The 26,311-nt window shown below is 47.2% G+C and overlaps 2 protein-coding genes and 1 long non-coding RNA gene across 6 annotated transcripts in view; 2 read left to right on the top strand and 1 right to left on the bottom strand.

Annotated features, from left to right (window-relative positions):
- LOC105465376 (retinol saturase) overlaps nt 1-7,005 on the top strand; it is a 12,778-nt gene extending 5,773 nt beyond the window's left edge. Inside the window, exons 6-11 of the mRNA XM_011713797.2 lie at nt 2,671-2,790; nt 4,044-4,182; nt 4,437-4,546; nt 4,620-4,786; nt 4,990-5,149; nt 5,407-7,005. Of these exons, the coding sequence (XP_011712099.2) occupies nt 2,671-2,790; nt 4,044-4,182; nt 4,437-4,546; nt 4,620-4,786; nt 4,990-5,149; nt 5,407-5,546 (836 nt within the window). The 3' untranslated portion in view covers nt 5,547-7,005. The remainder of the gene's footprint in view (nt 1-2,670; nt 2,791-4,043; nt 4,183-4,436; nt 4,547-4,619; nt 4,787-4,989; nt 5,150-5,406) is intronic.
- Nucleotides 6,677-18,813, bottom strand: LOC105465372 (uncharacterized). 3 transcript variants are annotated; one of them, XR_011611960.1, is made up of 4 exons: nt 18,679-18,813; nt 17,947-17,977; nt 9,445-17,375; nt 6,677-7,703 (listed from the first exon to the last, which is right to left on the bottom strand). It is a non-coding gene; the product is annotated as an uncharacterized lncRNA (long non-coding RNA). The 3 variants fall into 3 exon arrangements; XR_011611959.1 differs by having other exon boundaries at nt 6,677-16,165; nt 17,210-17,375; XR_011611958.1 differs by having other exon boundaries at nt 6,677-16,165.
- Nucleotides 18,811-26,311, top strand: LOC105465373 (trans-golgi network protein 2). Of its 2 annotated transcripts, XM_011713784.2 has the most exons (4): nt 18,811-18,920; nt 19,152-20,353; nt 22,167-22,250; nt 25,482-26,311. In XM_011713784.2, exons 1-4 carry the CDS (start codon nt 18,875-18,877, stop codon nt 25,485-25,487), a joined length of 1,338 nt encoding a protein of 445 aa, XP_011712086.2. In that variant the 5' UTR covers nt 18,811-18,874; the 3' UTR covers nt 25,488-26,311. The 2 variants fall into 2 exon arrangements, with proteins under 2 accessions (XP_011712086.2, XP_011712085.2); XM_011713783.3 differs by lacking the exon at nt 25,482-26,311 and having other exon boundaries at nt 22,167-23,432.

The following is a 26,311-nucleotide window of genomic DNA, read 5'->3' as shown; positions in this document are numbered from 1 at the left end:
GAGCGAGACACCGTCTTAAAAAAAAAAGAAAAATAAAGGATTGCAAGGTCCCCAAAGAACAGTATTTAGTTATTTATTTAATAGATAAAATTATTTACCCAGTAATCTATGACTTTTTTTTTTTTTTTTTTTTTGAGATGGAGACTTGCTCTGTCGCCCAGACTAGAGTGCAGTGGCACGATCTCAGCTCGCTGCAAGCTCCGCCTCCTGGGTTCACGCCATTCTCCTGCCTCAGCCTCCCGAGTAGCTGGGACTACAGGTGCCCGCCACCACGCCCGGTTAATTTTTTGTATTTTTAGTAGAGACGGGGTTTCACCATGTGTTAGCCAAGGGAGTCTCGATCTGCTGAACTTGTGATGCGCCCGCCTCGGCCTCCCAAAGTGCTGGGATTACAGGCGTGAGCCACCGTGACCAGCCAATTGTCTTCTTGAGTGTAGAGACTATCTTTTATCTTTGTATCTATAAATCTTAGAACATATTAGAGGCTCAATAAATGCTGCTCAGTGACCGATGGAATGAATAAATAACCTTTGATTCCACATGGCAGTATGGAGGCCAGCAAGGTTCCCTGCCTCTGTCTGTAAAGTGAGGCCTAGAACCTTATTACACTGGCTCAGATTGATGCTCTAACCTGGATAGGGACTCCGAATTCCAGTATAAATGACTCTTGGAATAGAGGGTCTGTGCAAGAAGGAGTCTGTTAAACAGAACAGACCATCCATGACTAATGGGTGCTTAAAGAAGCCAGGGAAGCAGACAAAAAGAGGCCTGGGAAAAACTGGGCTGGTATAGACATGCATTTATCAGAGGAACCTTTCAAGGAGGTGATAAGTGGGGGACCCAGTGCAAAATAAAAAATCAAGGAGAAAAGGCCATCAGTGATCTGAGAGAATCCATTAGTAGAAGAGACTGATAAGTTACTGGGTGGTAAGAGAGAGGTGGCTGTCAGTTGTGCAAGGTTTTCTCTGATGTCCGTGAACAAGTTCTCCTAACTGAAAGGGGTCCAGGAAGCAAGGTAGGTTTATCATTTGAGGTAAATACAATCCAGATATATTTGTTTTTCAAGTGCTAGGTAATAAAAGATCGAGATAAAAGAGGTGGGGTGCCGGTGGCTCATGCCTGTAATCCCAGCACTTTGGGTGGCCAAGGCAGGCACATCGCCTGAGGTCGGGAGTTTGAGACCAGCCTGGCCAACATGGTGAAACCGTCTTTACCAAAAATACAAACATTAGCCAGGGCCGGGCACCGTGGCTCACGCCTGTAATCCCAGCACTTTGGGAGGCCGAGGTGCGTGGATCACAAGGTCAGGAGTTCAAGACCAGCCTGGCCAATATGGTGAAACCCTATCTTTATTGAAAATACCAAAATCAGCCAGGCACAGTGCTGGGAGCCTGTACTCCCAGCTCCTTGGAAGGCTGAGGCAGGAGAATCGCTTGAACCCGGGAGGCAGAGGTTGCAGTGAACTGAAATCGCGCCACTGCACTCCAGTCTGGGCAATGGAGTGAGGCTTCGTCTTAAACAAAAACAAAAACCATTCATTTACGTGCCATCTGGAGGAGTATGCTAAGGATGGGGGTAACAGACAGCATGGTGGAACAGGGGAAACCTCCTGGAGGCACAGTGTGGAGCTGAGTAATAAAGGGTGAGATGAACCTAGCAAACAGATGAGGTTGGAGAATATTCCGGGAAGGGGAAGCAGCATGCACAAAGACATGGAGACATGAAAGAGCTGAGTGTTTTCAGGCATCCAGAAGTATTAGGTTGAACAATGAGAAATTGTCATTTTTGTAGGTGAGAAATGGTTGACTCTCAGCTGTTTGATATTGGTTCTGCCTAATAGTTTAGTGGGAGTTTAGTGAGAGTGAGCAGAGATGGAGCTGGACACACAGAAGGGACCACATTGCACAGGCTGCTGTAAGATTTCGGAGGTTCTCTTATCCAGGATGAGGCATCATTGCAGGGTTTGATTTTTATTTTATTCATTCATTCATTCATTCATCCATTCATTTTTTTAGAGACACAGTCTCACTCTGTTGCCCAGGCTAGAGTGTGGTAGTGTCATCAGAGCTCACTGTAGCGTTTAATTCCTGGGCTGAACCCATTCGTCTGGCTGAGGGGATAGGACTACAGGTGTGCACAACCCCATACAGCTTAATTTAAATTGTTTTTCTTTTTTTGGTAGAGACAGGGTCTCACTATGTTGCCCAGGCTAGTCTTGACCTGTATACCAGCAATCGGTCCTCTTACCTTGGACTCCCAAAGTGCTGAGAGTACAGGCATGAGCCAATGTGCCCAGCCCCGATTGGAGGGTGTTAAAGAATATTTGGAAACAACTCTGGCAGCAGAGAAAAGGGCCTGGATTTCCACTGGAAGCACTTTAGCCCTTGAGCTTTGTCTGGGATTTGGCTCAAACACAGAGTACACACAAACGCACACACGCAGGTGGGTACAGAGCTAGGAAAAGCAAGCCCAAGTTGTAGGATAGGCTGAAAGCACTTGAAAATATTCACTCACTCTGCATTTTCCCAGGGGCCTGCCCTACCAGAGTCTAGGTAGCTGGACTCCAAGGTCTGAGAAATGGGCACAGGCAGAGAGAGATCCATGGGGGCCGTGGGCCTTCCTCTTTGTCCTGGAGCTCACAGACCCTCAGCCAAGCACTTGTGCCTGCAGGTGTCAGTGTGAAGAAGGGGCATGAGCTGGTGAACATCTATTGCCCCGTCGTGGTCTCCAACGCAGGGCTGTTCAACACCTATGAGCACCTACTGCCGGGGAATGCCCGCTGTCTGCCAGGTAAAAGGCGGGTCTGCACTGCCCCTCTTGCAGGTTCCCCAACGTGTCCCCTTCTGGAGCCAACTTGCTCCGTCTGGGTCATGCTTCCCCTCTTCTTGGCCGGCCCTCTGATTGTACTTAAGCAACAAGGTGAGAACGCTGCTTCTAACATCATCCTAACCCTAGCATTGAATGTTGGGGAAACTGAGGCCCATACAGATTAATTACAGTCCTGAGCCCACTCAGCTGAAAGGGGCAGGGCTGAGTGGAGTAGCTGGTCTGATTTGAAAGCTCCAGCTCCTCTCACCCTTCTGGGTTGAGGGGGCTTCCAGAGAAGAGGCCTCAGGAAGAGAAGCAGGAGAGCAGGCAGCCCACAGGGAGCAGAGCCACAGAGCCACCGCGGCTGAGAGGTCCCGCCACTTCTTGTAACTGGATGCATCTGGTGTGATCTGAGGAAGGGAGGCCGCTGGGAAGAGGGGACCAGGAACCCAGCAGGGGTGAGAGAGAAGGGCCCAGATGAAGGGCTCAGGCTGGGGCGGGAGCTGGAGAGCACAGAGCAGCTCCGGATGTGTTGTGGCAGAAACCTTGGCTGGTGCAGGAGCCAGAGAGCAGGGGAAGGAGCCCTGACCCCAGAGGGTGGGCCCGGGAGCTGCTCCCTGAGGAACCGGGGAAGGGGACAGCAGAGCAGGCTGGGGGGTAAAGCGAGGTCCTGGCCTTCCTCATGGGGACTGGGTGATACGTGAGTTGTGATTGTCTCCAGAGAATAGGGTGGTTTCACCAGTGCCAGCCTCTCCTTTCTTTGCCCCTTATAGCTGAGCCTGCAGCCTGCACGGCCTCCCCTCTCTCAGACTCTCAGGAGCTGAAGGGTGAGGCAGAGGTGGCCAAGGGGCAGAGCAGGGGTGTCAGGCATGGTGCACAGGCAGACTCTGCCTTTGCTACTTCCTACCTTACTTTGTGACCGTGACCTCCCTTCTTCCCTGTCCCAGGACCTCTGGGCACAGACACTGTCCTGGCCAGGCAGCCCTGCTAGAGTCACCTGTCCCTCCTACCCACCTCTCACCGTCTGGTTACAATTTTCCCTTGTCTGTGAATTTTCCTCCTGAACATGATCTGAAGGCCTCAAAAATATTTAGTTAAATGAAGGAAGCAGAGTGGCCAGGGACCTGGCATGCCTCAGGCAGGTGCCAGAGCTGGCACCCCAAGGCTCTCCTAGGAGCAGGGAGTGGCCGTCTCTGGTCATAGTTCACACAGGCACCACCCACTCCCCTTGGCAGGTGTGAAGCAGCAGCTGGGGATGGTTCGGCCTGGCTTAGGCATGATGTCTGTTTTCATCTGCCTGCGAGGCACCAAGGAGGACCTGCATCTGCCGTCCACCAACTACTATGTTTACCATGACACGGACATGGACCAGGCGTAAGACACACGTGTCTGTGTGTGGTGTGTATGCGTGTGGCCTGTGCCTCCCTGCTTGACTCAGAGAATGAGCAGAGGATATGGAATGGGAGGAAATGGGCAATTTCTAATTTGCTCCTGGAAGTTTGTCACCTCAAGGCTGTGGCTCAGCTTCACCCCTGTGGGGAGTCCCTAGGGCTGAGCAGTCCTTGCAGTGGTTCTGGGGTTTTGAGGACAAAAGCCTGGAGATCGTACCACACTCCTGTCACACGCAGGATGGAGCGCTACGTCTCCATGCCCAGGGAAAAGGCTGCGGAACACATCCCTCTTCTGTTCATCGCTTTCCCATCAGCCAAGGATCCGACCTGGGAGGACCGATTCCCAGGTGGGGCTGCGGGTCCCGGGTGAGGGGCTGGAGGGAGGGGCCAGGCAGTAGTAATGTCAGTTCTGACCCCCAGGCCGGTCCAGCATGATCATGCTCATACCCAGCGCCTACGAGTGGTTTGAGGAGTGGCAGGCGGAGCTGAAGGGAAAGCGGGGCAGTGACTATGAGACCTACAAAAACTCCTTTGTGGAAGCCTCTATGTCAGTGGCCATGAAACTGTTCCCACAGCTGGAGGGGAAGGTAGGGGGTAAAATCTTTGGGGTGGTGACGGACCTCATGGTGCCATTTCTGCCCTTTCCTTGCAAAGACAGGGGAATTGGGCCCCACGACATGAGTCCCAGGGAAGGACAGGGCACCCATACCCGCAGTCAGCAAATGGGAGACAGTGGAAGAGGGAGGGGAGCCAGGATCTCACGTGCCCGCCCCACCCTTTGTGCCCTCAGGTGGAGAGTGTGACTGCAGGATCCCCACTCACCAACCAGTTCTATCTGGCTGCTCCCCGAGGTGCCTGCTACGGGGCTGACCACGACCTGGGCCGCCTGCACCCTCGTGTGATGGCCTCCTTGAGGGCCCAGAGCCCCATCCCCAACCTCTACCTGACAGGTATACTCACTGCCCCATGTTGTCAAGACCTGAGACCCTGGGCCCCTGTCGCCCAACGTCCTCTCTTCCTGTCCTCAGGCCCTACTGTCCCCTGCAGCTTCCCATCCCTTGAGCAGGGCTGCTTGGGCAGGCTGTGGCCCCGGTCCTGATTGGAGCCAGCTCTGGGTGGCCCTCATGTGGAGGGAAGAGCACCAGGGCCCCACCCTCCCCTGGGCCTGCCTGGGTCACGCTCAGGGGCCTCTGCTCTTGCCTCCTAGGCCAGGATATCTTCACCTGTGGGCTGGTCGGGGCCCTGCAAGGTGCCCTGCTGTGCAGCAGTGCCATCCTGAAGCGGAACTTGTACTCAGACCTTAAGGATCTTGGCTCTAGGATCCAGGCACAGAAGAAGAAGAATTAGTTCCATCAGGGAGGAGTCAGAGGAATCTGCCCAATGGCTGGGGCATCTCCCTTGACTTACCCATAATGTCTTTCTGCATTAGTTCCTTGCACATATAAGGCACTCTAATTTGGTTCTGATTCCTGAAGAGAGGCCTAGTTTAAATCACAATTCCGAATCTGGGGCAATGGAATCATTGCTTCCAGCTGGGGCAGGTGAGATCATTATGCCTTTTATAACATCCTGTCCCTACTAATAAGATACTGACTTGGGCCGGGCGAGGTGGCTCACGCCTGTAATCCCAGCACTTTGGGAGGCCGAGGCGGGCGGATCACAAGGTCAGGAGATCGAGACCATGGTGAAACCCCGTCTCTACTAAAAATACAAAAAATTAGCCGGGCGCGGTTGTGGGCGCCTGTAGTCCCAGCTACTCGGGAGGCTGAGGCAGGAGAATGGCGTGAACCCGGGAGGCGGAGCTTGCAGTGAGCCGAGATCGCGCCACTGCACTCCAGCCTGGGCGACAGAGCGAGACTCCGTCTCAAAAAAAAAAAAAAAAAAAAAAAAAGATACTGACTTGGATAGCTTGATGTCTCATGACGAGCAGCGCTCTGCATCCCTCACCCACGCCTCCTCACTCAGTGATCACAGAAAATTCCATCGGTGGATAGAACCCCTGGCAGTGTTGTCAGCTCAAGCTGGTGGGTTCAGTTCTGTCCTGAGGCTTCTGCTCTCATTCACTTAGTGCTGTGCTGCACAGTTCTACACTGTTGAGGGAGAAGGGAGACTAATGAGGCTTAACTCAAAACCTGGGCATGGTTTTGGTTGCCATTCCATAGGTTTGGAGAGCTCTAGATCTCTTTTGTGCTGGGTTCAGTGGCTCTTCAGGGCACGGGAAATGCCTGTGTCTGGCCCAGTGTGGTCTGGAGCTTTGGGTAACGGCGGGATCCATCAGTTATTAGGGGGCACGTCAGATGATCATATCCAATTCATATGGAAGTCCTGGGTCTGTCTTCCTTATGATCGGGGTGGCATCTGGTTCTCAATGTGCCAGCATCAAGGCACCTTCAGGGAGCTCAGTACCTGAGCCTCAATCAAGCCTCATCCTCCAAATACACAGGGAAGGGTGATGCAGCGAAGGGTAACGTCAGGAGTCAGGTCATGGACTGGTAAGATGAATACTTTGTTGGGGTAAAGCAGGCTGCAGGGCTGTCCAGGCAAGGGCATACCTGGGGACAGCTCTGGGAGGTGTGGGGTAAGGAAGGGAAGTCACCTCAGAAAAGGGAAAGCGACAGAATGTGTGTGAAGCCCAGAAATGGCATTTGCCGTTAATTAGCACATGTGAGAGTTAGACGGGTATGTGAATGCAAGGTCAAGGTTTGGAAAAATGACTTTTCAGTATGTCTTTGGTATCAGACATACGAAAGGCTGCTTTGTAGTTCGTGTTAATGTAACAATAAATTCATTGATTCCATTGCTTTAACATTTGAAGTTTTTGCTTTTTTTTCAACAAAACAAAATTGTGATGGCATCTGCAGAAGCTCAGTAAAACACTATACACTGAAAAACAGCAAAATAAGCTTTAAAAAAATAAAATTAAGTAATTATAAAGTTACAAAAAGTGGCCATCTACTGATGGGGCAAACGAACAATTTCAACATTCAGTCATTTATTGCACATGGGGTCTGATGAATTAAAGGAATACCAATCAGAGTGTTGGGGGCTGGCGTATTGGCAGTTTGAAGTACCATACAGCTCAGGGCTGAGTGCTTTGTCTCACGCCTGTAATCCCAGCACTTTGGGAGGCCAAGGCAGGTAGATTACTTGTGCTCGGGAGTTCAAGACCAGCCTGAGCAACATGGCAAAACCCTGTCTGTATAAATAAAGTCCCCACCTCACCCACCCCCGCCCAGAAAAATTAGCTGGGCATGGTGGTGTGCCCCTGTAGTCCCAGCTATTCAGGAGGCTGAGGTGGGAGGATCACTTGAGCCCAGAAGGTGGAGGTTGCAGTGAGCCAAGATTGTGACACTGCACTCCAGCCTGAGCAAGAGAGTGGGACCCTGTTTCAAAACAGAACAAACAAACAAAAAAACCAAACATAGACCCAAACCCTTTACAGAGGCGTTTCTAAATTGGGAGATTTGGCCAAGTACAATGGCTCATGTCTGTAATCCCAGTATTCTGGGAGGCTGAGGTGGGAGGATTGTTTGAACCCAGGAGTGTGAGGCTGCAGTGAGCTATGATCACACCACTACACTCCAACCAGAGTGACAGAGCAAGACCCTCTCTCTAAAAAAACAAAACAAACAAACAAATTGGGAGATTTGGTAAATTCACATCTGACCTGTAGAACTACCTGAGTTGAGAGTCACCCTTTGCTCTGGATGTACTGTTTAATTAAAGCTGAAAATCTCTCCCCAGGATTCCTACTGGAGCAAGTCATGCCAAGCCCAACCTTCCTAGCAAGAGTTTTCACAGCCTTCTAGCTCTCAGCACACTTGCAGCATTCTGTATCAGGTTACCCTGTACAAACAAGCACAAGAGAAGACACCAGCATCACCAGCAGGGGAATTCTAGAGGTTTAGAATTCTATCAGCACGTGTGTCACTAAAAGCCATTATGGGGGGACTATGTCAGAATATATGTAACTAGCTGTCAGGTCTTTCCAAGTTGCCTCAGCCTTTCTACATAGACTGGTCTTCGACTACCCTTGAGTCTAGAAGTTGGGCACAGAAAGGGAAGCCTTTAGCTGACTATAGGAGGTGCCTCTTGTGGCTCCATGTGCTTCTTACACACCACCCCTAGCTTGAGTGATGCCTCTGCCAGCGCACCCTCATCCACACAATCTCTAGGAAACATGCTTCAAATATTCTGTCTTTGAAAAGACAACCGTGCAGAAAATAAGCTTTCCTTTAGTGTGCAGTATTTTATTCAGTGCAATTCTAAAGGCAAACTTGAATTCAGTTGTACTCTTTCTGCACAAGAAATGAAACTTCTCAGAGGCTCAAAAGCTGAGCTCTGTGGACTCCATGACAAAATCTGCACATCCACTGCCAACCCTCTTGGTTTCTGAAACCAACCTTTCTTCCTGCTCTCCTCTTTAAGAGCAAAACCCAACATGTGTAAGGTCAGAGCAAGTGGTAGCCAGGAAAAGCTTGGGGACCCCTTTCATACCCAGAGGGCATGAAGAAAGAAAACATGTCCTTGGCCGGGCGCGGTGGCTCAAGCCTGTAATCCCAGCACTTTGGGAGGCCGAGACGGGTGGATCGCAACGTCAGGAGATGGAGACCATCCTGCCTAACACGGTGAAACCCCGTCTCTACTAAAAAATACAAAAAACTAGCCGGGCGAGGTGGCGGGCGCCTGTAGTCCCAGCTACTCGGGAGGCTGAGGCAGGAGAATGGCGTGAACCCGGGAGGCAGAGCTTGCAGTGAGCTGAGATCCGGCCACTGCACTCCAGCCTGGGCGATAGAGCAAGACTCCATCTCAAAAAAAAAAAAAAAGAAAACATGTCCTCTGCCAAAGGCAAAATGGAGTTTGTGAACCAGGAGTGGTGGGTCACACCTGTAACCTCAGCATTTTGGGAGGCCGAGGTGGCCGATCACCTGAGGTCAGGAGTTAGAGGTCAGCCCGGCCAACATGGCAAAACCCTGTCTCCACTAAAAATATAAAATGTAGCCGGGTGTGGTGGTGAGCACTTGTAATCACAGCTACACAGTGAGCCAAGATCCCACCACTGCACTCCAGCCTGGGCAACAGAGAGAGACTCTGATTCAAAAAAAAAAAATCACACAAAATTATTATTATTTTGAGACAGGGTCTCACTCTTCTCTCAGGCTGGAGTGCACTGGTGCGATCACAGGTCACTGCAGCCTTGACCTCCTGGGCTCCAACAATCCTCCCACCTCAGCCTCCCAAATACCTGGGACAGCAGGCCAAGAGCCACATGCCTAATTTGTGTGTGTGTGTGTAGAGATAGGGTCTTGCTATGTTTCCCATGCTGATCTCAAACTCCTGGGCTCAAGCAATCCTCCTACCTACAGCCCTCCCTAAGTGCTGGGATTACAAGTGTGAGCCATCATGCCTGGCCCCACAAAATGATTTTTAAAGTCAGTTAGAAATCAGACATACACTAGAAAGAAATACACTTGATGGAGAGATGGGAATCCTGACTCTGCTTCACACTGTTCTGTATTATTTTGAATTATTTACATGTAGTTTTCTTTCCCCCAATTGAAAGAAAAGTTATAATGAAGAGGGGAAACTCCTTAAGGCCAATTATCTGAGAAGCTAGTAGTCCAGGGCTAAATTGTGAAGCTGACCTCTTGAGGTAGTTAACAAAGATGTTTCTCTTCATGTCTTTTTGCCAGTAGCACACTGCCCTAATTACTCCAGCTTTTTGGTGAGTTTTGAAACTGGGAAGTATGAGTCCTTCAGCTTTATTCTTTTTCAAGTCCATTTTTGCTTTTCTATGTCTCTTGCATTTCCATATGTATTGTGGAATATGCTTGTGGATTCTGCACCAAGCCAGCAGGAATCTTAATAGAGACTGTGTTTAATAGAAACTGTGTGTAGACCAATTTGGGGAGCATAGCCATGTTAACAAAATTCTGTCTTCCAATCCATGAATATAGGATATTTTTCCATTTCTTTAGGTCTTCTTTAATTTCTTTCAACGTTTTGTAGTTTTCACAACACAAATTTTGCAATTCTTTTGTTAAATTTATTTCTATGGATTTTTTAAATACTATTCAGAAATGCAATTGTTTCTTATTTCATTTTCAGATTGTCCACTGCAAAGGTATAGAAATACAGTTGATTTCTGTATGTTGACCTCAAAGGATGTGGAGAAAAGAAACGATGGAAAACAATGAGATAGTGTCCCAGAAGACAATTGACCTGACTAGGTATAGCACTAAAGGCCACAAAGAGGCCTGCAAGGTAAAAATTTTACATAAGGTTTTTTTTTTTTTTGAGACAAAGTCTCACTCTGTTGCCCAAGTTGGAGTGCGGTGGCAAGATCGCGGCTCACTGCAACCTCCACCTCCTGGGTTCAAGTGATTCTCCTGCCTCAGTCTTCCAAGTAGCTGGGACTACAGGCACACACCACCATGCCCGGCTAATTTTTGTATTTTTAGTAGAGATGGGGTTTCACTATTTTGGTCAGGCTGGTCTTGAACTCCTGACCTCGTGATCCTCCCGCCTCGGCCTCCCAAAGTGCTGGGATTACAGGCATGAACCACCATGCCTGGCCTGTTTTAATTTTTTTAGACAGAATCTCGCTCTGTTGCCCAGGCTGGAGTGCAGTGGCACGATCTCAGCTCACTGCAGCCTTTGCCTCCTGGATTCAAGTGATTCTTGTGTCTCAGCCTCCCGAGTAGCTAGGATTACAGGCACCCGCCACCATGCCCGGCTAATTTTTGTATTTTTAGCAGAGATGGGGTTACGCCATGTTGGCCAGGCAGGTCTTGAACTCCTGACCTCAAGTGATCCACCTGCCTTGGCCTTCCAAAGTGCTGGGATTACAGGTGTGAGCCACTGTGCCCGGCCAACATATGGCTTTATAACTTGCTTTATTTTTGGTTAACAATTATATGCACATATATTACTATAGGAAAGGAGGACCAACAAAATATTAATGATAATAGCTCTCGATTAAGAATATTTTTCTGGCCAGGTGTGGTGGCTCATATGTGTAATTGCAGCACTTTGGGAGGCTGAGGTGGGAGGACTGCTTGAGCCCAGGAGTTCAAGACTAGCCTGGGCAATATAGTTCAAGACCAGCCTGGGGAACAGCCTGTCTCTACAAAAAGTTTAAAAATTAGCTAGGTGTGGTGGCGTGCACCTGTAGTCCCAGCTACTTGGGAGGCTGAGGTGGGAGGATTACTTGAGCCTGGGAGGTCAAGGCTGCAGTGAGCTATAGTTGGTCTCAAAAAAAAGGAAAAAAAAAAAAAAATTTCTTACTTTGCTTTATCTTTGTTTTATAATTTTTCTATAATGAACATATTACAATAATAATTTTAGAGCATTATATGCTACATATAGTGTTAAACACTATATTTTACATGAATCATCTAATTCTTAACATTTTAATTTCCATTTCATAATGAAGAAATAGGCTGGGTGTGGTGGCATACATCTGTAATCTCAGTACTTAGGGAGGCCAAGGTGGGCGGATCACTTGAGGTCAGGAGTTTAAGACCAGCCTGGCCAACATGGTGAAACCCTGTCTCTACTAAAAATATAAAAATTAGCTGGGTGTGGTGGCATACACCTGTAGTCCCAGCTACTCAGGAGGCTGAGGCACAAGAACTGCTCAAATCCAGGACATAGAGGTTGCAGTGTGCCAAGATCACACCATTGCACTCCAGCCTGGGCATCAGAGCGAGACCCTGTCTCAACATAGTAATAGTAACAATAAAGAAACAAATATTTAAAGTAATTAAATCGTCCAAGGTCATGTAAATTATTTGTGCAATAAGTATTAAAGAATAACACTTAAGGACTATGTTTTTCCTATCTATTTGGCAGATTAATAATACTCACTGCTATCAAAGCTTTGGCAAAATAATAGAATTGCTTAATCTCTCTCTCTCTCTCCTCTCTCTCTCTCTCTCTCTCTCTTTCTTTCTATCTTTCTTTCTTTCTTTCTGTTTTTTAGAGATTGGTTCTCACTCAGTCACCCAGGCTGGGATGCAGAGATCATAGCTCACTGTAATCTCCAACTCCTGGTCTCAAGCCAGACTAATTTTTAAATTTTTTTATAGAGACAGGGTCTCAATTTGTTGACCAGGCTGGTCTCAAACTCCTGGCTTCAAGGGATCCTCTTGGCCTCCCAAAGTGCTGGGATTACAGGCATGAGCCACTCTACCAGGCCTACGTAATCTTTCTGAGGGTTTATCTTATCTTAAAAGGCACCTAACCAGTACTTAACAATAGTTACTAACAATAGAAAACTAAAAATAATACAGATGTCCAATAGTAAGAGAACTGTCACAATTACAATAAACTAATAGATTACTTTTTATGAAACCATTAACAATCCTGTTTTGAACAATATTTAGTTAGAAAAATTGTTCCTATACTTACCTTTGAACTCCATGATCACATTTCCAACTAGATATTTTCACCCGGCTGTCTCATGGTCCAAACTACACAGCAGCAATTAACCATAAGCAAATTCATTTTCTATGCCCCACCCCCATCAGACTTGCTTCTCCATTAGTGTTCCTTCCCTCAGGGAAAGGACACCTCCACACCTTCCTCACCATCACTCCTTTCCCCAACACCCAGCCCATCTTCAAGGCCTGTTAGTATTACCTTCAGATTTATCTTGAGTCCAATTACTTCCCTCCATTCTCACTGTCCCTACACTAGTCCTACTTGAACTATTGCATTAGTCTCTTAACTCTTAAATTCACTCCTCCCTCCCCACTCAAGTTCTTCACGATACAACCAGAGTAATATTTAAAAATTTGGCTGGGCCCGGTGGCTCACACCTGTAATCCTAACACTCTGGGAGGCCAAGGTGGGTGGATCACTTGAGGTTAGGAGTTTAAGACCAGTTTGGCCAACATGGTGAAACCCTGCCTCTACTAAAATACAAAAATTAGCTGGGTGTAGTGGTGGGCGCCTGTAATACCAGCTACTTGGGAGGCTGAAACAGGAGAATTGCTTGAACCCGGGAGGCGGAGGTTGCAGTGAGCCAAGATTGTGCCATTGCACTCTTGCTTGGGCGACAGAGTGAGACTCTGTCTCAAAAACAAAAATAAAATAAAATAAAAAATAAATTGAAACAACAAAAACTCCCCACCCTTAGCTGGTGTGATGGTATTGGGTTATCAGAACTTATTAACATAAGTATCACTACACTTGGTGTTAATATATAACACCCCATTGCTAAATTTGACTGTCTTTAAAAAATCCCAATTCTATCTTTCCCCTACTTAAAACTCTAGCAATATCATTATTGTTAAGATAAAATATAAAACACTGGACATGGCCCATGAGTTCTGTATGATTTGGACTCCTTTCCTCTATTGTCTAGTAATTTGGACACCAGGTCAGGCTTAATAATTTACTGTTCCCTCACCAGACACACATACCCTTGATAAGCCAGTATCTTTAAATGTTAGTCAGACATTTATTTAGGGGAGATAGAAATAATTTTCTTTTCCTTTTTTTTTTGAGAGAGTCTTGCTCTGTTGCCTAAGCTGGAGTGCAGTGGTGCAGTCTCAGCTCACTGCAACCTCTGCCTCCCAAGTTCAAGTGATTATCCTGCCTCAGCCTCCCAAGTAGCTGAGATTACAGGCATGCACCACCATGCCCAGCTAACTTTTTTTTTATTTTTAGTACAGACAGGGTTTCACCATGTAGGTCATGCTGGTCTCGAACTCCTGATCTCAAATGATCTGCCTGCCTCGGCCTCCCAAAGTACTGGAATTACAGGCTTGAGCCACCCCACCCAGCCAGAATTTAATCTTTCCTTTCTTTTTTTTTTTTTTTTTTTTTCATTTTTTAGGACAGAGTCTCATTTTGTTGCCAAGGCTGGAGTGCAGTGACCTGATCACAGCTCACCACAGCCTCCACCTACAACGCTCAAGCAATTCTCCCATCTCAGTGCTCCTGGGACTGTAGGTGCACACCATGCCCAGCTAATTTTTAAAATTATTTGTAGAGACGAGGTTTCACCACGTTGCCCAGGGTGGTCTTGAACTCCTGGGCTCAATCAGCCAGCCTCAGCCTCCCAACCAAAGTGCTGGGATTACAGGCAAGAGTCACTGCACCTGGCCAGAGTTTTCTTTTAGAAACAAATTGATTTACCAGTTCATTTCTTTCAGCCAAAGTGGAGTCAAGGTTCTGAAATAGTTTGGCAAAAGATTTCTCACTTCCTGTAATTCTTATTTTCTCTTCGGTAATGAGTGTATGTGTGACAGACATTTTCTTCGACACAGAAACATACTGAGAACATATTGTTTTTTAAATTAAAAAATATCCAGCCTGGGTGACAGAATGAGACCCTGTCTCAAAAAATAATAATAAAATAAAAATAAAGCACTTGTTCCTGAAAATTATATGCCACTACATGTACTATTCCTTGAAATTCTGAAGAATTCTAATTGACTAGAACTGCACATCATGTAAGCCAAATATTGTACTCAGTAGACTACAGAGGAGTTATTTCCCCTGGCAGCTGTAGTTCTTTCTGGCAGGTGTGGGACTAGTTTACATTTCTTTTTTTTTTTTTTTTTTTTTTTTTTTTGAGACGGAGTCTCGCTCTGTCGCCCAGGCTGGAGTGCAGTGGCCGGATCTCAGCTCACTGCAAGCTCTGACTCCCGGGTTCACGCCATTCTCCCGCCTCAGCCTCCAGGGTAGCTGGGACTACAGGCGCCCGCTACCTCGCCCGGCTAGTTTTTTGTATTTTTTAGTAGAGACGGGGTTTCACCATATTAGCCAGGATGGTCTCGATCTCCTGACCTCGTGATCCACCCGTCTCGGCCTCCCAAAGTGCTGGGATTACAGGCTTGAGCCACCGCGCCTGGCCTAGTTTACATTTCAATCAAAGTTAACTGGCATATGGCCAGGCGCAGTGGCTCACGCCTGTAATCTCAGCACTTTGGGAGGCCGAGGTGGGTGGATCACTTGAGGCCAGGTGTTTGAGACCAGCCTGGCCAACATGGTGAAACCCCGTCTCTACTAAAAATACAAAAATTAGCCGGGCGTGGTGGTGGGTGCCTGTAATCTCAGCTAAGCAGTAGGTTGAGGTGGAAGAATCGTTTGAACCCGGGAGGCGGAGGCGGCCGTGAGCTGAGATCACACCACTGCACTCCAGCCTGGGCAACAGAGGGAGACTCCATCTCAAAACAAAACAAAACCCACAAAGTTAACTGGCATATTTTCTGTTGTACTTTTTGTGCTTAGTAGATTCATGTTCTAGACAATTCTCAGATCATTTGTTCAATTTGGCTCTGTTCCAGCCTCTTTCCTGCCTTTCTCCTTCTTCTCTATTATCTGACAACTGTAGTCTTTAGACTTACACAAAATACCAGGTTCCCACCTGTCTGCAGACCATTGTATTAGGTTGGTGCAAAAGTAATTGCTGTTTTTGTCAAACGGCCAGAACGCAATTGATTTTGCACCAACCTAATACATGCTGTACACTCAGCCAGGAAAGCTCATCCTCCTCTTCCTTTCCTCTTCACCTGGGACACAGCTATAACCTTCAGTCCTCAGCTTAAGGGTCCCTTCCTCAAATGATCTCATAGTTTCTGTACTTTTCCTTCTGGCAGTTCTTGGAATGTGCATGCACGCACAGATATTTAATATTTATGTACCCCAAAAGATTGCATGCTCCATGAAGTTAATACCTACCTTAAAAACTTGATATAGGGCTGGGCGCAGTGGCTCATGCCTGTAATCCCAGCGTTTTGGGAGGCTGAAGAGGGTGGATCACCTGAGGTCAGGAGTTCAAGACCAGCCTGACCAACGTGGAGAAATCCTGTCTCTACTAAAAATACAAAATTAGCTGGGTGTGCTGGTGCATGCCTGTAGTCCCAGTTACTCGGGAGGCTGAGGCAGGAGAATCACTTGAACCTGGGAGGCAGAGGTTGTGCTGAGCCAAGAACGCGCCATTGCACTCCAGCCTGGGCAACAAGAGCAAAACTCTGTCTCAAAAAAAATTTTTTTTTATAGTTGTACATATTTATGGGGTACATGTGGTATTTTTATACAGGTATACAATATTTAATGACCAAATCAGAGTAACTGGGATATCTATCACCTCAAATATTTATCTATTCTTTGTATCGGGAACATTACAATTCTTCTCTTTTGAAATATACGATGTTATTGTTAACCATAATTTTCCTACTGTATTGACTACAGAACACTTACTCTTTTTATGTATCTGTATTTTTGTACCCATTAACCAACTTCTCTTCATCTTCCCTCTCCTCATCCCCTCCCAGCCTCTGGTAGCCACCTCTACTTTCATGAGATCCACTAGTCTCAGCTACTTGGAAGGCTGAGGTGGGGGATCACTAGAGCCCAGGAGATGGAGACTGCAGTGAGCTGAAGTCGTGCCACTGCACTCAAGCCTGGGTGACACAGTAAGACTGTCTCAAAAAAAAAAAAAAAAAAAGAGATGGGGTCTTGCCATGTTGCCCAGTCTGGTCTGGAACTTCTGGGCTCACACGATCCTCCCGCCTCAGCCTCCCAAAGTGCTGGGATTACAAGACTATCTATCTCTTTGACATACTTATTTCCTTTCTTTTGGATACATACCCAGCAGTGGGAATACTGGATCATATGGCAGTTCTATTTTTAGTTTCTGAGAAACTCTGTGCTGTTTTCCTTTATTTTTTTATAGAGAGAGAGTCTTGCTACATTGCCCAGGCTGATTTCGAACTCCTGGGCTCAAGTCATCTGCCTGCCTCAGCCTCCCAAGGTGCTGGGACTACAGGTGTGAGCCTGCATGCCCTGCCAATACTATTTTCCATAATGGCTGTACTAATCTACATTCCCACCAACAGGATATGAGCATTCCCTTTTCTTCTCATCCTTGTCAACATTATGTATTTTTTTTTCTTTTGATAACAGCCATTCTAACTGGGCTAAGATGATCTCTCATTGTGGTCTGGATTTGGATTTCCCTGATGATTAGTGATAGTGAGCATCTTTTCACATACCATTTCTATGTTGGCCATTTGTATGTCATCTTTTGAGATACGTCTATTCTGGCCGGGCGCGGTGGCTCAAGCCTGTAATCCCAGCACTTTGGGAGGCCGAGACGGGCGGATCACGAGGTCAGGAGATCGAGACCATCCTGGTTAACACGGTGAAACCCCGTCTCTACTAAAAAATACAAAAAAAAAAAAAAAAAAAAAAAGAGATACGTCTATTCAGCAGGTCTTTTGCCCATTTTTTTTTTTTTCTTTTTTTGAGATGGTTGCCTAGGCTGGAATGCAGTGATAAGATTTTGGCTCACTCACTGCAATCTCCGCCTCCCAGGCTCAAATAATCCTCCCATCCTCAGCCTTCTGAGTAGCTGGGATTACATGCACAGGCCACCATGCCCAGCTAATTTTTTGTATTTTTGGTAGACACAGGGTTTCATCATGTTGCCCTGGCTGGTGCCCATTTTTTAATTATATTTTTTTCCTTGAGTTTCTTATATATTCTAGTTATTAATCCCTTGTCGGATGGATAGCTTGCGAATAGTTCTCCCATTATGTAGGTTGTTTCTTCACTGTTTCCTTTGCTGTGCAGAAGCTTTTTAACTTGATGTAATCTCATTTAAGACCTATCATTTCTTAAATCACTGTCTCCTAAGCACCAAGCCTGGCAATCGTTCATAAAGTGATTTCAAACATTTAATGTATAAACATAACAGTAACTGTAAACGGTGGGATACAAAACCATTTACCTGATTATCCCAATATGCTGAGAAAATAAATCTGCATAGAAGAAAAGAGAAATACACTAATTAAGAAGGGAAAGTGTCCTTTTTTTTTTTTTAACAAAACTAAATGGAAACATAATAAACTAATGTAAGCGGTAACCTGTGGAGGAGTAGGAAGACTCTTCTAAGAAAGGTCTATTTACTTTAAAATCTGGTTATCATTTCTGAAACATTATACCGTATTATCTATTCAAAAAACATTAAATGTTTAGAGGGCAGACAATACACTAAAACATTAATAGTGATTATCCCGGAAGGGTGGCAGTCAGGTTTTGTTTTCTGCTTCTGTACTTTTACGACCAGAAAAAGGCTGCACTTTTTGGAAAACATGTTTGGCGACCTCGGAGAACACCGTCTCTGTGGAGTCGGGAAGGAGGAGGGCCGGGATGCGAAGGCAACGCTTTGTAGGTGATCGGATGGATTTGTTCCCACATGGGAGAGACCAGAGCACCGCATGTTTGTATACTACCAAGAGGGAAACACGAAAAAAGCAGAGCATAGAAACGCAAGCACAGGATGGTGGTGGCCAAGAGGCGCCTGCCCCTAGCGACCTCACTTCCGCGGCCAGTGCGAGAGGCCAGGGAGCTCCAGCTCTGCCTGTAAGGTCTCGGAAGTACGCAGCGGAGAGGACGAAAAACGGAGGGCCAGTCTGTTGCGGCTGTGGTAGAGACGAGAAACCAGGAAGAAGAGGCTCACCTTCCACTCAGCGACCGTAACCACCGCAGCGGAAGGCGAGCGTAGACATCAGCAGCAGCGGTCCCCGGAAATCTCGCCCTTTGTCTTGGCGGAAGCCGGAGACGGAAAGACGCGCGCAGCAGGGGCGGGACTGGAGAGGGGCCCCGCGCGCGGATCTCGCGAGAGCGTTAGAGGGCGGAAGCGCTATTCGAGCAGGATGAGGTTCGTGGTTGCGTTAGTCCTCCTGAGCGTCGCAGCGGCTGGTAAGACCCTCTATCCCGCATCCCACTCTTGCCCCCAGATCCCCCATTCTCACCTGGGCAGGTAACTTCTAGGCTCGCTTCTTCCCTGCCGGACCCACCTCTCCGCTCGCCATCATCTCCCGCCCCACCCCCCAATCCCTGTTTCCCCGCTGCTCCCAATATCTTCCAGCTCTGAGGAGTTCCTTCTTCCGGCCTGCCCTTCTCTGGTGCTAACTCGTTTTTCTATTTTAGGAGCCGCGCCGCTCTCGAACACCACAAGTGTCAAGAAAGAAGAAGCTGGAGTTCGGCCTTCTACAGAAAACGTCTCTACTTACCCCACCTTGAGCCAACGGCCTGGAGACTCTACCAAGTCGGATCCGGAGCCGCACACTTCAGTAGACAGCCCTAGCAGGTCGGATCCAGAGCCGCAGACTTCAAAAGACAGTCCTAGCAAGTCGGGTGCGGAGGCGCAGACCCCAGAAGACAACCCCAACAAGTCGGGTGCGGAGGCAAAGACCCAAAAAGACAGCTCTAGCAAGTCAGGTTCGGAGGCTCAGATCACAAAAGACAGCTCCAGCAAGTCGGGTGCGGAGGCAAAGACCCAAAAAGACAGCTCTAGCAAGTCAGGTTCGGAGGCTCAGATCACAAAAGACAGCTCCAGCAAGTCGGGTGCGGAGGCAAAGACCCAAAAAGACAGCCCTAGCAAGTCGGGTTCGGAGGCGCAGACCACGAAAGACAGCACTAGCAAATCGGGTGCGGAGGCGCCGACCACAAAAGACGTCCCTAATAAGTCGGGTGCCGACGGCTCTAGCAGGTCGGGTGCGGAGGATCAGATCCCAAAAGACGTCCCTAACAGGTCAGGTGCGGAGAAGCAGACTCCCAAAGACGCCGCTAACAAGTCCGGTGCAGAGGAGCAGGGCCCAATAGACGGGTCTAGCAAGTCAGATGCGGAGGAGCAGACCCCAAAAGACGGCCCTAGCAAGGTGGTTCCAGAGCAGCCTTCCAGGAAAGACCATTCCAAGCCCGTCTCCAACCCTTCTGATAACAAGGAGCTCCCCAAGGCTGACACAAACCAGTTAGCTGACAAAGGGAAGCTTTCTCCTCATGCTTTCAAAACCGAATCTGGGGAGGACACTGACCTCATTTCTTCCCCGCAGGAGGAAGTTAAGTCTTCAGAGCCTACTGAGGATGTGGAGCCCAAAGAGGCTGAAGATGATGATACAGGACCGGAGGAGGGCTCACCGCCCAAAGAAGAGAAAGAAAAGATGTCCGGTTCTGCCTCCAGTGAAAACCGTGAAGGGACACTTTTGGATTCCAGGGGTAGCGAGAAGGATGACCGTTATAAGGAGAGTTCTGGAAATGCCAGCGCGGAGAGCAGCCACTTCTTTGCATATCTGGTGACTGCAGCCATTCTTGTGGCAGTCCTCTATATCGCTCATCACAACAAGCGGAAGGTAGGTCTAGAGCGGCCTTCGGGAGGGGAGTGGGGTTTCCAGCACCCTGGAAGCTTGGGTTTGGGTGGGTATCCTATCACTGGATGCCCGTGAGCACTGGGGACTTTAAAACAAACTTCAGTTTTTTTCCTCGGGCCCCATTAGGCCTTTTTACTCTTGTTTTGTGAATCGTGTTTTCATCCTGTCATCTATTTACTTTGAGTGTCCTCTGCTACTGCATTAGGAGCCAAGTTAGGCCATTATTAGGATCTGACCTGACGTGGAATCTCCTCCCATAACTTTGCACTTGGGCCCTTCACAGCCTCAGAGGACCTGAGTACTTGACAGTTAAAGCACGTACCTTCCATCCTATTTCCATTCTTGAGACGACATATCATTTCTAGTTTCCTTTCCCAACATTCTCTCTTCCATCAGTGGCACAAAGAATAGTTTCAATTACTGCATCTTCAATACCAGCAACAAGGAGCCCAGGGACTTCTGCAATTAATAATAATTAGAAGAAAGCCCAGAAATTGCACAGACACGTACACCTGTGACTTTTTCAGCAGGGTTTGGTCTGTTTATTAGCAACCACTCTAATGACAAAATGATTGCATTTCATATTGAGCCCCCAAAATTTAGAAGCTAGTTTCTGTAACCTGCTTAAAATTGGAGAGGCCATTTCTGGCCATGAGGCCTGTGGCTAGAAAGAATAGAGGGGAAGACCTTTAGTAAAAATGTGCATTCCTGGCTGGGTGCAGTGGCTCATGCCTGTAATCCCAGCACTTTGGGAGGCTGAGGCGGGAGGATCGCTTGAGCCCAGGAGTTCGAGACCAGCCTGGCCAACAAAGCGAGACCTCGTCTCTACATACAATAAAAAAAAAATTAGCCAGATGTGGTGGACGTGTGTGGGCCCAGCTAGTCTGGAGGCTGAAGTGGGAGGATGGCTTGACTGTGGGAGGTCGAGGCTTCAGTGAGCCATGGTCACGCCACTGCACTCCAGCCTGGGTGACGGAGTGAGACCTGTCCTCAAAGAAAAAAAAGTGCATTTCTTTTTTTTTTTTTTTTTTTGAGACGGAGTCTCACTCTGTCACCCAGGCTGGAGTGCAGTGGCCGGATCTCAGCTCACTGCAAGCTCCGCCTCCCGGGTTTACGCCATTCTCCTGCCTCAGCCTCCCGAGTAGCTGGGACTACAGGCGCCCGCCACCATGCCTGGCTAGTTTTTTTTGTATTTTTTAGTAGAGACGGGGTTTCACCTTATCAGCCAGGATGGTCTCCATCTCCTGACCTTGTGATCCGCCCGTCTCGGCCTCCCAAAGTGCTGGGATTACAGGCTTGAGCCACCATGCCCAGCCAAAAAAGTGCATTTCTTATTCTATGTCCAGGTGTACATTATGCAGGGTAACCTTGGTCATGAAATGAGAGTGACAGAGAGTATAGTTGATGTAGCAACGTGGGATGAAAGAGTACATTTGTAGATAGGAAATTCTGATTATGATTATTTTTAAAGGAATGTCCTATTGTAGATATCTCTAGGAAGGAGTTGATAGATCTTTGACTTGTGTACCTTTGAATGAATCATACAGACTTCCTCCCACACGCTAGAACTCAGACAGCCTTCTATTTGTTATTTCCTATTAAGCGATACAAAAGATTCTGATGTAATTAGGCTCTGTCTTTCTTAAACTGGTTAAAGTTTAAATAGACCTCTGTGAGTGTACTTCTCTTTCTACAGTCAGGGTCATTAACAAATATGCTACCAGGTGACTGCCTCTGATTTCAGAGACTGAACTATGTCATTACCTGTTAATCATTTTCTTTTTCTTTTCCTCAGATCATTGCTTTTGTCCTGGAAGGAAAAAGATCTAAAGTCACCCGGCGGCCAAAGGCCAGTGACTACCAACGTTTGGACCAGAAGGTAAGGAAGGAGGAGCCAGGTCCACGGGAGGGATAGTTAACGTTAGATGGACCCAGTAGTGGGCTTGCGTTTGCCATGGCAGCAGTGGCCGATTCTGGGGGTGCTGTTGCTGTTGCATTCACCCTTTTTAGACAACAAACTAGAAACATCTAGATACACATATCTCTGACGTTAGAGCTAGAAGAGACCTTCGAATACTCTACAGCAGCTCCCTCCCTTGACAGATGAGGAAATAGGCCCGCACAGAAACATTCATTTTTTTTTTTCCGCTAAGTTTCTACTGCAAGTTAGTGGCAAAATCAGGACCTGATAGCAACTCCCTGGTCTCCCAGTCTTGAGCTTTCTGCATTCTACCAGCACTCCATAAACTTTAATAGGCATTTGAATCACCTTGGGGAATTTTGATAAAAAGCATTGTCTGATTCATTTGATGTGGGGTGGAGCCTATATTTCTACATTCTTTTTTTTTTTTGGAGGCAGAGTTTCGCTCTTGTTGCCCAGGCTGGAGTACAGTGGTGCAATCTCGGCTCACTGCAACCTCTGCTTCCTGGGTTCAAGCTATTCTCCTGCTTCAGCCTCCCAAGTAGCTAGGATTACAAGTGCCACCACCATGCCCAGCTAATTTTGTATTTTTGGTAGAGATGGGGTTTCTCCATGTTGGTCAGGCTGGTCTTGAACTCCCAACCTCAGGTGATCCACCTGCCTCAACCTCCCAAAGTGCTGGGATTACAGGCATGAACCACCATGCCCAGCCTAGGCATGGTGGAAGTTCTCAGGTGAAACCAAATGCCACTGGATCCACACTTTATGTGGTAAAGCACTAGACTACGCTCCCTGAAAACAGAAGCCCAGAAGCACATAGGCCTCTAACTCCCTACATCAGCCTGGCTTAAGCACTGTGGGCTGGAGTTCCTGAGTACAGCCAATCGATTCCTCTGTCAGAGAGATAAGCCCTCCTTCCACCCCTATTGGGGGAACCCCCACTCCCAGTATTTAAACGTAGGTTCTTTCTATTTTTCCTAAGTGTCGGCTGGTCTGAGAAATAAAGAGAAAGAATACAAAGAGAGGAATTTTACAGCTGGGCCTCTGGGGGTGACATCATATATTGGCAGGACCGTGATGTCCCCCTGAGCTGCAAAACCAGCAAGTTTTTATTAGAGATTTCAGAAGGGGAGGGGGTGTATGAACAGGGGGTGTATGAACAGGGAGTAGGTCACAAAGATCACATGCCTCAAAGGGCAATAAAGATCACAAGGCAAAGGGCAAAGCAAAAATCACAAGGCAAAGGGCAAAATTAGAATTACTGATAAGGTTCTGTATTCAGCTATGCACATATTGTCTTGATAAACGTCTTAACAGAAAACAGAGTTCGAGAGCAGAGAACAGGTCTGACCTCAAGTTTACCGGGGTGGGATTTTTTTCCCTACCCTAATAAGCCTGAGGGTACTGCAGGAGACCAGGGCGTATTTCAGTCCTTATCTTAACTGCATAAGGCAGACACTCCCAGAGCAGCCATTTATAGACCTCCCTCCAGAAATGCAGTTCTTTTCCTAGGGTCTTAATATTTAATATTCCTTGCTAGGAGAAGAATTTAGCAATATCTCTCCTACTTGCACATCCGTTTATAGGCTCTCTGCAAGAAGAAAAATATGTCTCTATTCTGCCCAACCCCACAGACAGTCAGACCTTATGGTTGCCTTCCCTCGTTTCCTGAAAATTGCTGTTGTTCTGTTCTTTTTCAAGGTGCACTGATTTCATATTGTTAAAACACCCATGTTTTACAATCAGATTTCATATTGTTCAAATATACACGTTTTACAATCAGTTTGTACAGTTAACGCAATCATCACAGGGTCCTGAGGTGACATACATCCTCAGCTTCCTAAGATAACAGGATTAAGAGATTAAAGTAAGACAGGCATAGGAAATTATAAGAGTATTTCTAGGGAAGTGATAAATGTCCATGAAATCTTCACAATTTATGTTCCTCTGCTGTGGCTCCAGCCGGTCCCTCCATTTGGGGTCCCTGACTTCCGTCAACACACCCCATGGCAGCAGAGCTGAGCAAGGGTCTCTCTAAAGACAACCTGTCTAAGTAGGAAGAGTGTACTCTACTGCATTGCTACCAGTGTGCACCCTTCCTTCTGGTTTCACATAGCAACAAGCAGGACATTGGCAAAGAACCATTGGTGGCCCAAATATGAATTGTTCCCAAACTTCCTGCAGGGAACATGATTCTCTTGTACAACTCAATATTAGCTACAGAACGAGCCACTGAGCTCACAACATCTTTGCTAACTAGTCCAGTAGGCCAGCTTTACAATTTAGCTCTGGACTACTACCTTTTCAGATAATTGACTTTAAGGATTTCCCCTTTTTATGATATTTGTTTGTTTTTGAGACAGAGTCTTACTCTGTTATCCAGGCTGGAGTGCAGTGGCTCAATCTTGGCTTACTGCAACCTCCACCACCCAGGTTCAAGCAATTCTCCCGCCTCAGCCTCCCAAGTAGCTGGGATTACGGGCGCCCACCACCACGCCCAGCTAATTTTTAGATTTTTAGTAGAGACGGGGTTTCACCCTTTTGGCCAGGCTGGTCTTGAACTCCTGACCTCAAGTGATCCACCCACCTCAGCCTCCCAGAGTGCTGGGATTACAGGCGTGAGCCACCATGCCCAGCTTGTGATTTTAAAAAAAATACACATGTGGCTGGGCACAGTGGTTCATGCCTGTAATCCCAACAGTTTGGGAGGCTGAGGCAGGAAGATCACCTGAGGTCAGGAGTTCGAGATCAGTCTGGCCAACATGGTGAAACTCCATCTCTACTAAAAATACAAAAATCACCTGGGCATGGTAATCCCAGCTACTACTGAGGAGGCCAAGGTGCGGGAATCGCTTGAACTTCAGAGGCAGAGGTTGCAGTGAGCCAAGATCGTGCCACTGTACTCCAGCTTGGGCGACAGAGCAAGACTCCGTCTCAAAAACAAAACAAAAACAAAACAAAAAACACATGTAAATGATTCACAACAATACAGAACAGTATGAGGCAGAAGCCAGGATTCTTATCTCTCCAAGTGTATGTCTTTCTAGTGTTATGTTTCATTTCAAACTTTAAAAATCATTTTGTGTGCTATTTTAATTAATTGCTGTTTCTGTGATGGTGGGTCAGTATGTCTTAATTCTGAATGTGTTCCCTGCACCTCCTAAAAGATCTTTTTTTTCCTCCCCAAAGTCATAACAGAATGGTATATTCCTCTGGAAAAAGATGAACGTCACCAATGGATTGTGCTGCTCTCGTTTCAGCTTTGAATTTTTTGTCCTTGAGAACCTTGTCCTCCCTGCTGATTTGTTTCTAAATCAAAAGAAATGAAGAAAAAAGTACTGTGACCTAAGAGACACCCTCCTCTAGGATTTAGTGGCAAGTCTGGGCTGGCAGAGGTAGGGGGTTGCTTTGGGGTTTTGCACCTGCACTTTGGTGACATCGTTCTTCTGTGTTCCCTTTATTTATGCTGGTGGCTTCCATCCATTCCTCCTCTGAGTGTGAGTGGAGGGCCATGTGGAAACACGGCTATGACCAAAGGGATATCCCAGTCTGGGCAGGTTGCGCTGCTGACCACCCTCCCTTGGGGCCCGGGCTCTGTAGGAAAGTTGGCCCTTGATTGTGGCATTGCACTCTCACGGTTTCTCTCTGCAGACCTAGGGGAAAACTGCAGGTAGAAGTGCTTTTCTACTAAGGCCTCTTACTTTTGGGGGGATGTGCCCTACAGAAGACATAGAAGATGGGGAAATGCCGATGGGCAAAGAGCTACTTCGAATACATAATTCTCTTCAAAGACTTCAGCAGCAAACCAAAACAGCAGGTTAAAAAAAAAAATGCTTTTCTGGGTGCAAGTCTAACCTGTCTAGCATGAGATCTTCTTGATTTTCTGATTATTTTGTGTAACTTGAAACAAAGTGAATCAGCTTCCACTTGGTTGTGCCGAGCATAAAACAGAACTTGGGCTTCCTAATAGGCCACTGTCCCATCACAGATTTTTAAAATAAATATGATTTGAAATAGTG

The sequence above is a fragment of the Macaca nemestrina genome, chromosome 13 (assembly GCF_043159975.1).
Source record: "Macaca nemestrina isolate mMacNem1 chromosome 13, mMacNem.hap1, whole genome shotgun sequence".
Lineage (NCBI taxonomy): Eukaryota > Metazoa > Chordata > Mammalia > Primates > Cercopithecidae > Macaca > Macaca nemestrina.
Note: the sequence above shows the minus strand (reverse complement) of the source record. Positions and strands in the feature narration are given on the sequence as shown.

Coding starts and splice junctions, on each gene's coding strand:
- LOC105465373 (XM_011713783.3), top strand. CDS start 18,875: ATGAGGTTCGTGGTTGCGTTAGTCCTCCTGAGCGTCGCAGCGGCTG. Junction 18,921..19,151: donor CCTGAGCGTCGCAGCGGCTG/GTAAGACCCTCT, acceptor TTTCTATTTTAG/GAGCCGCGCCGCTCTCGAAC. Junction 20,354..22,166: donor CTCATCACAACAAGCGGAAG/GTAGGTCTAGAG, acceptor TCTTTTCCTCAG/ATCATTGCTTTTGTCCTGGA.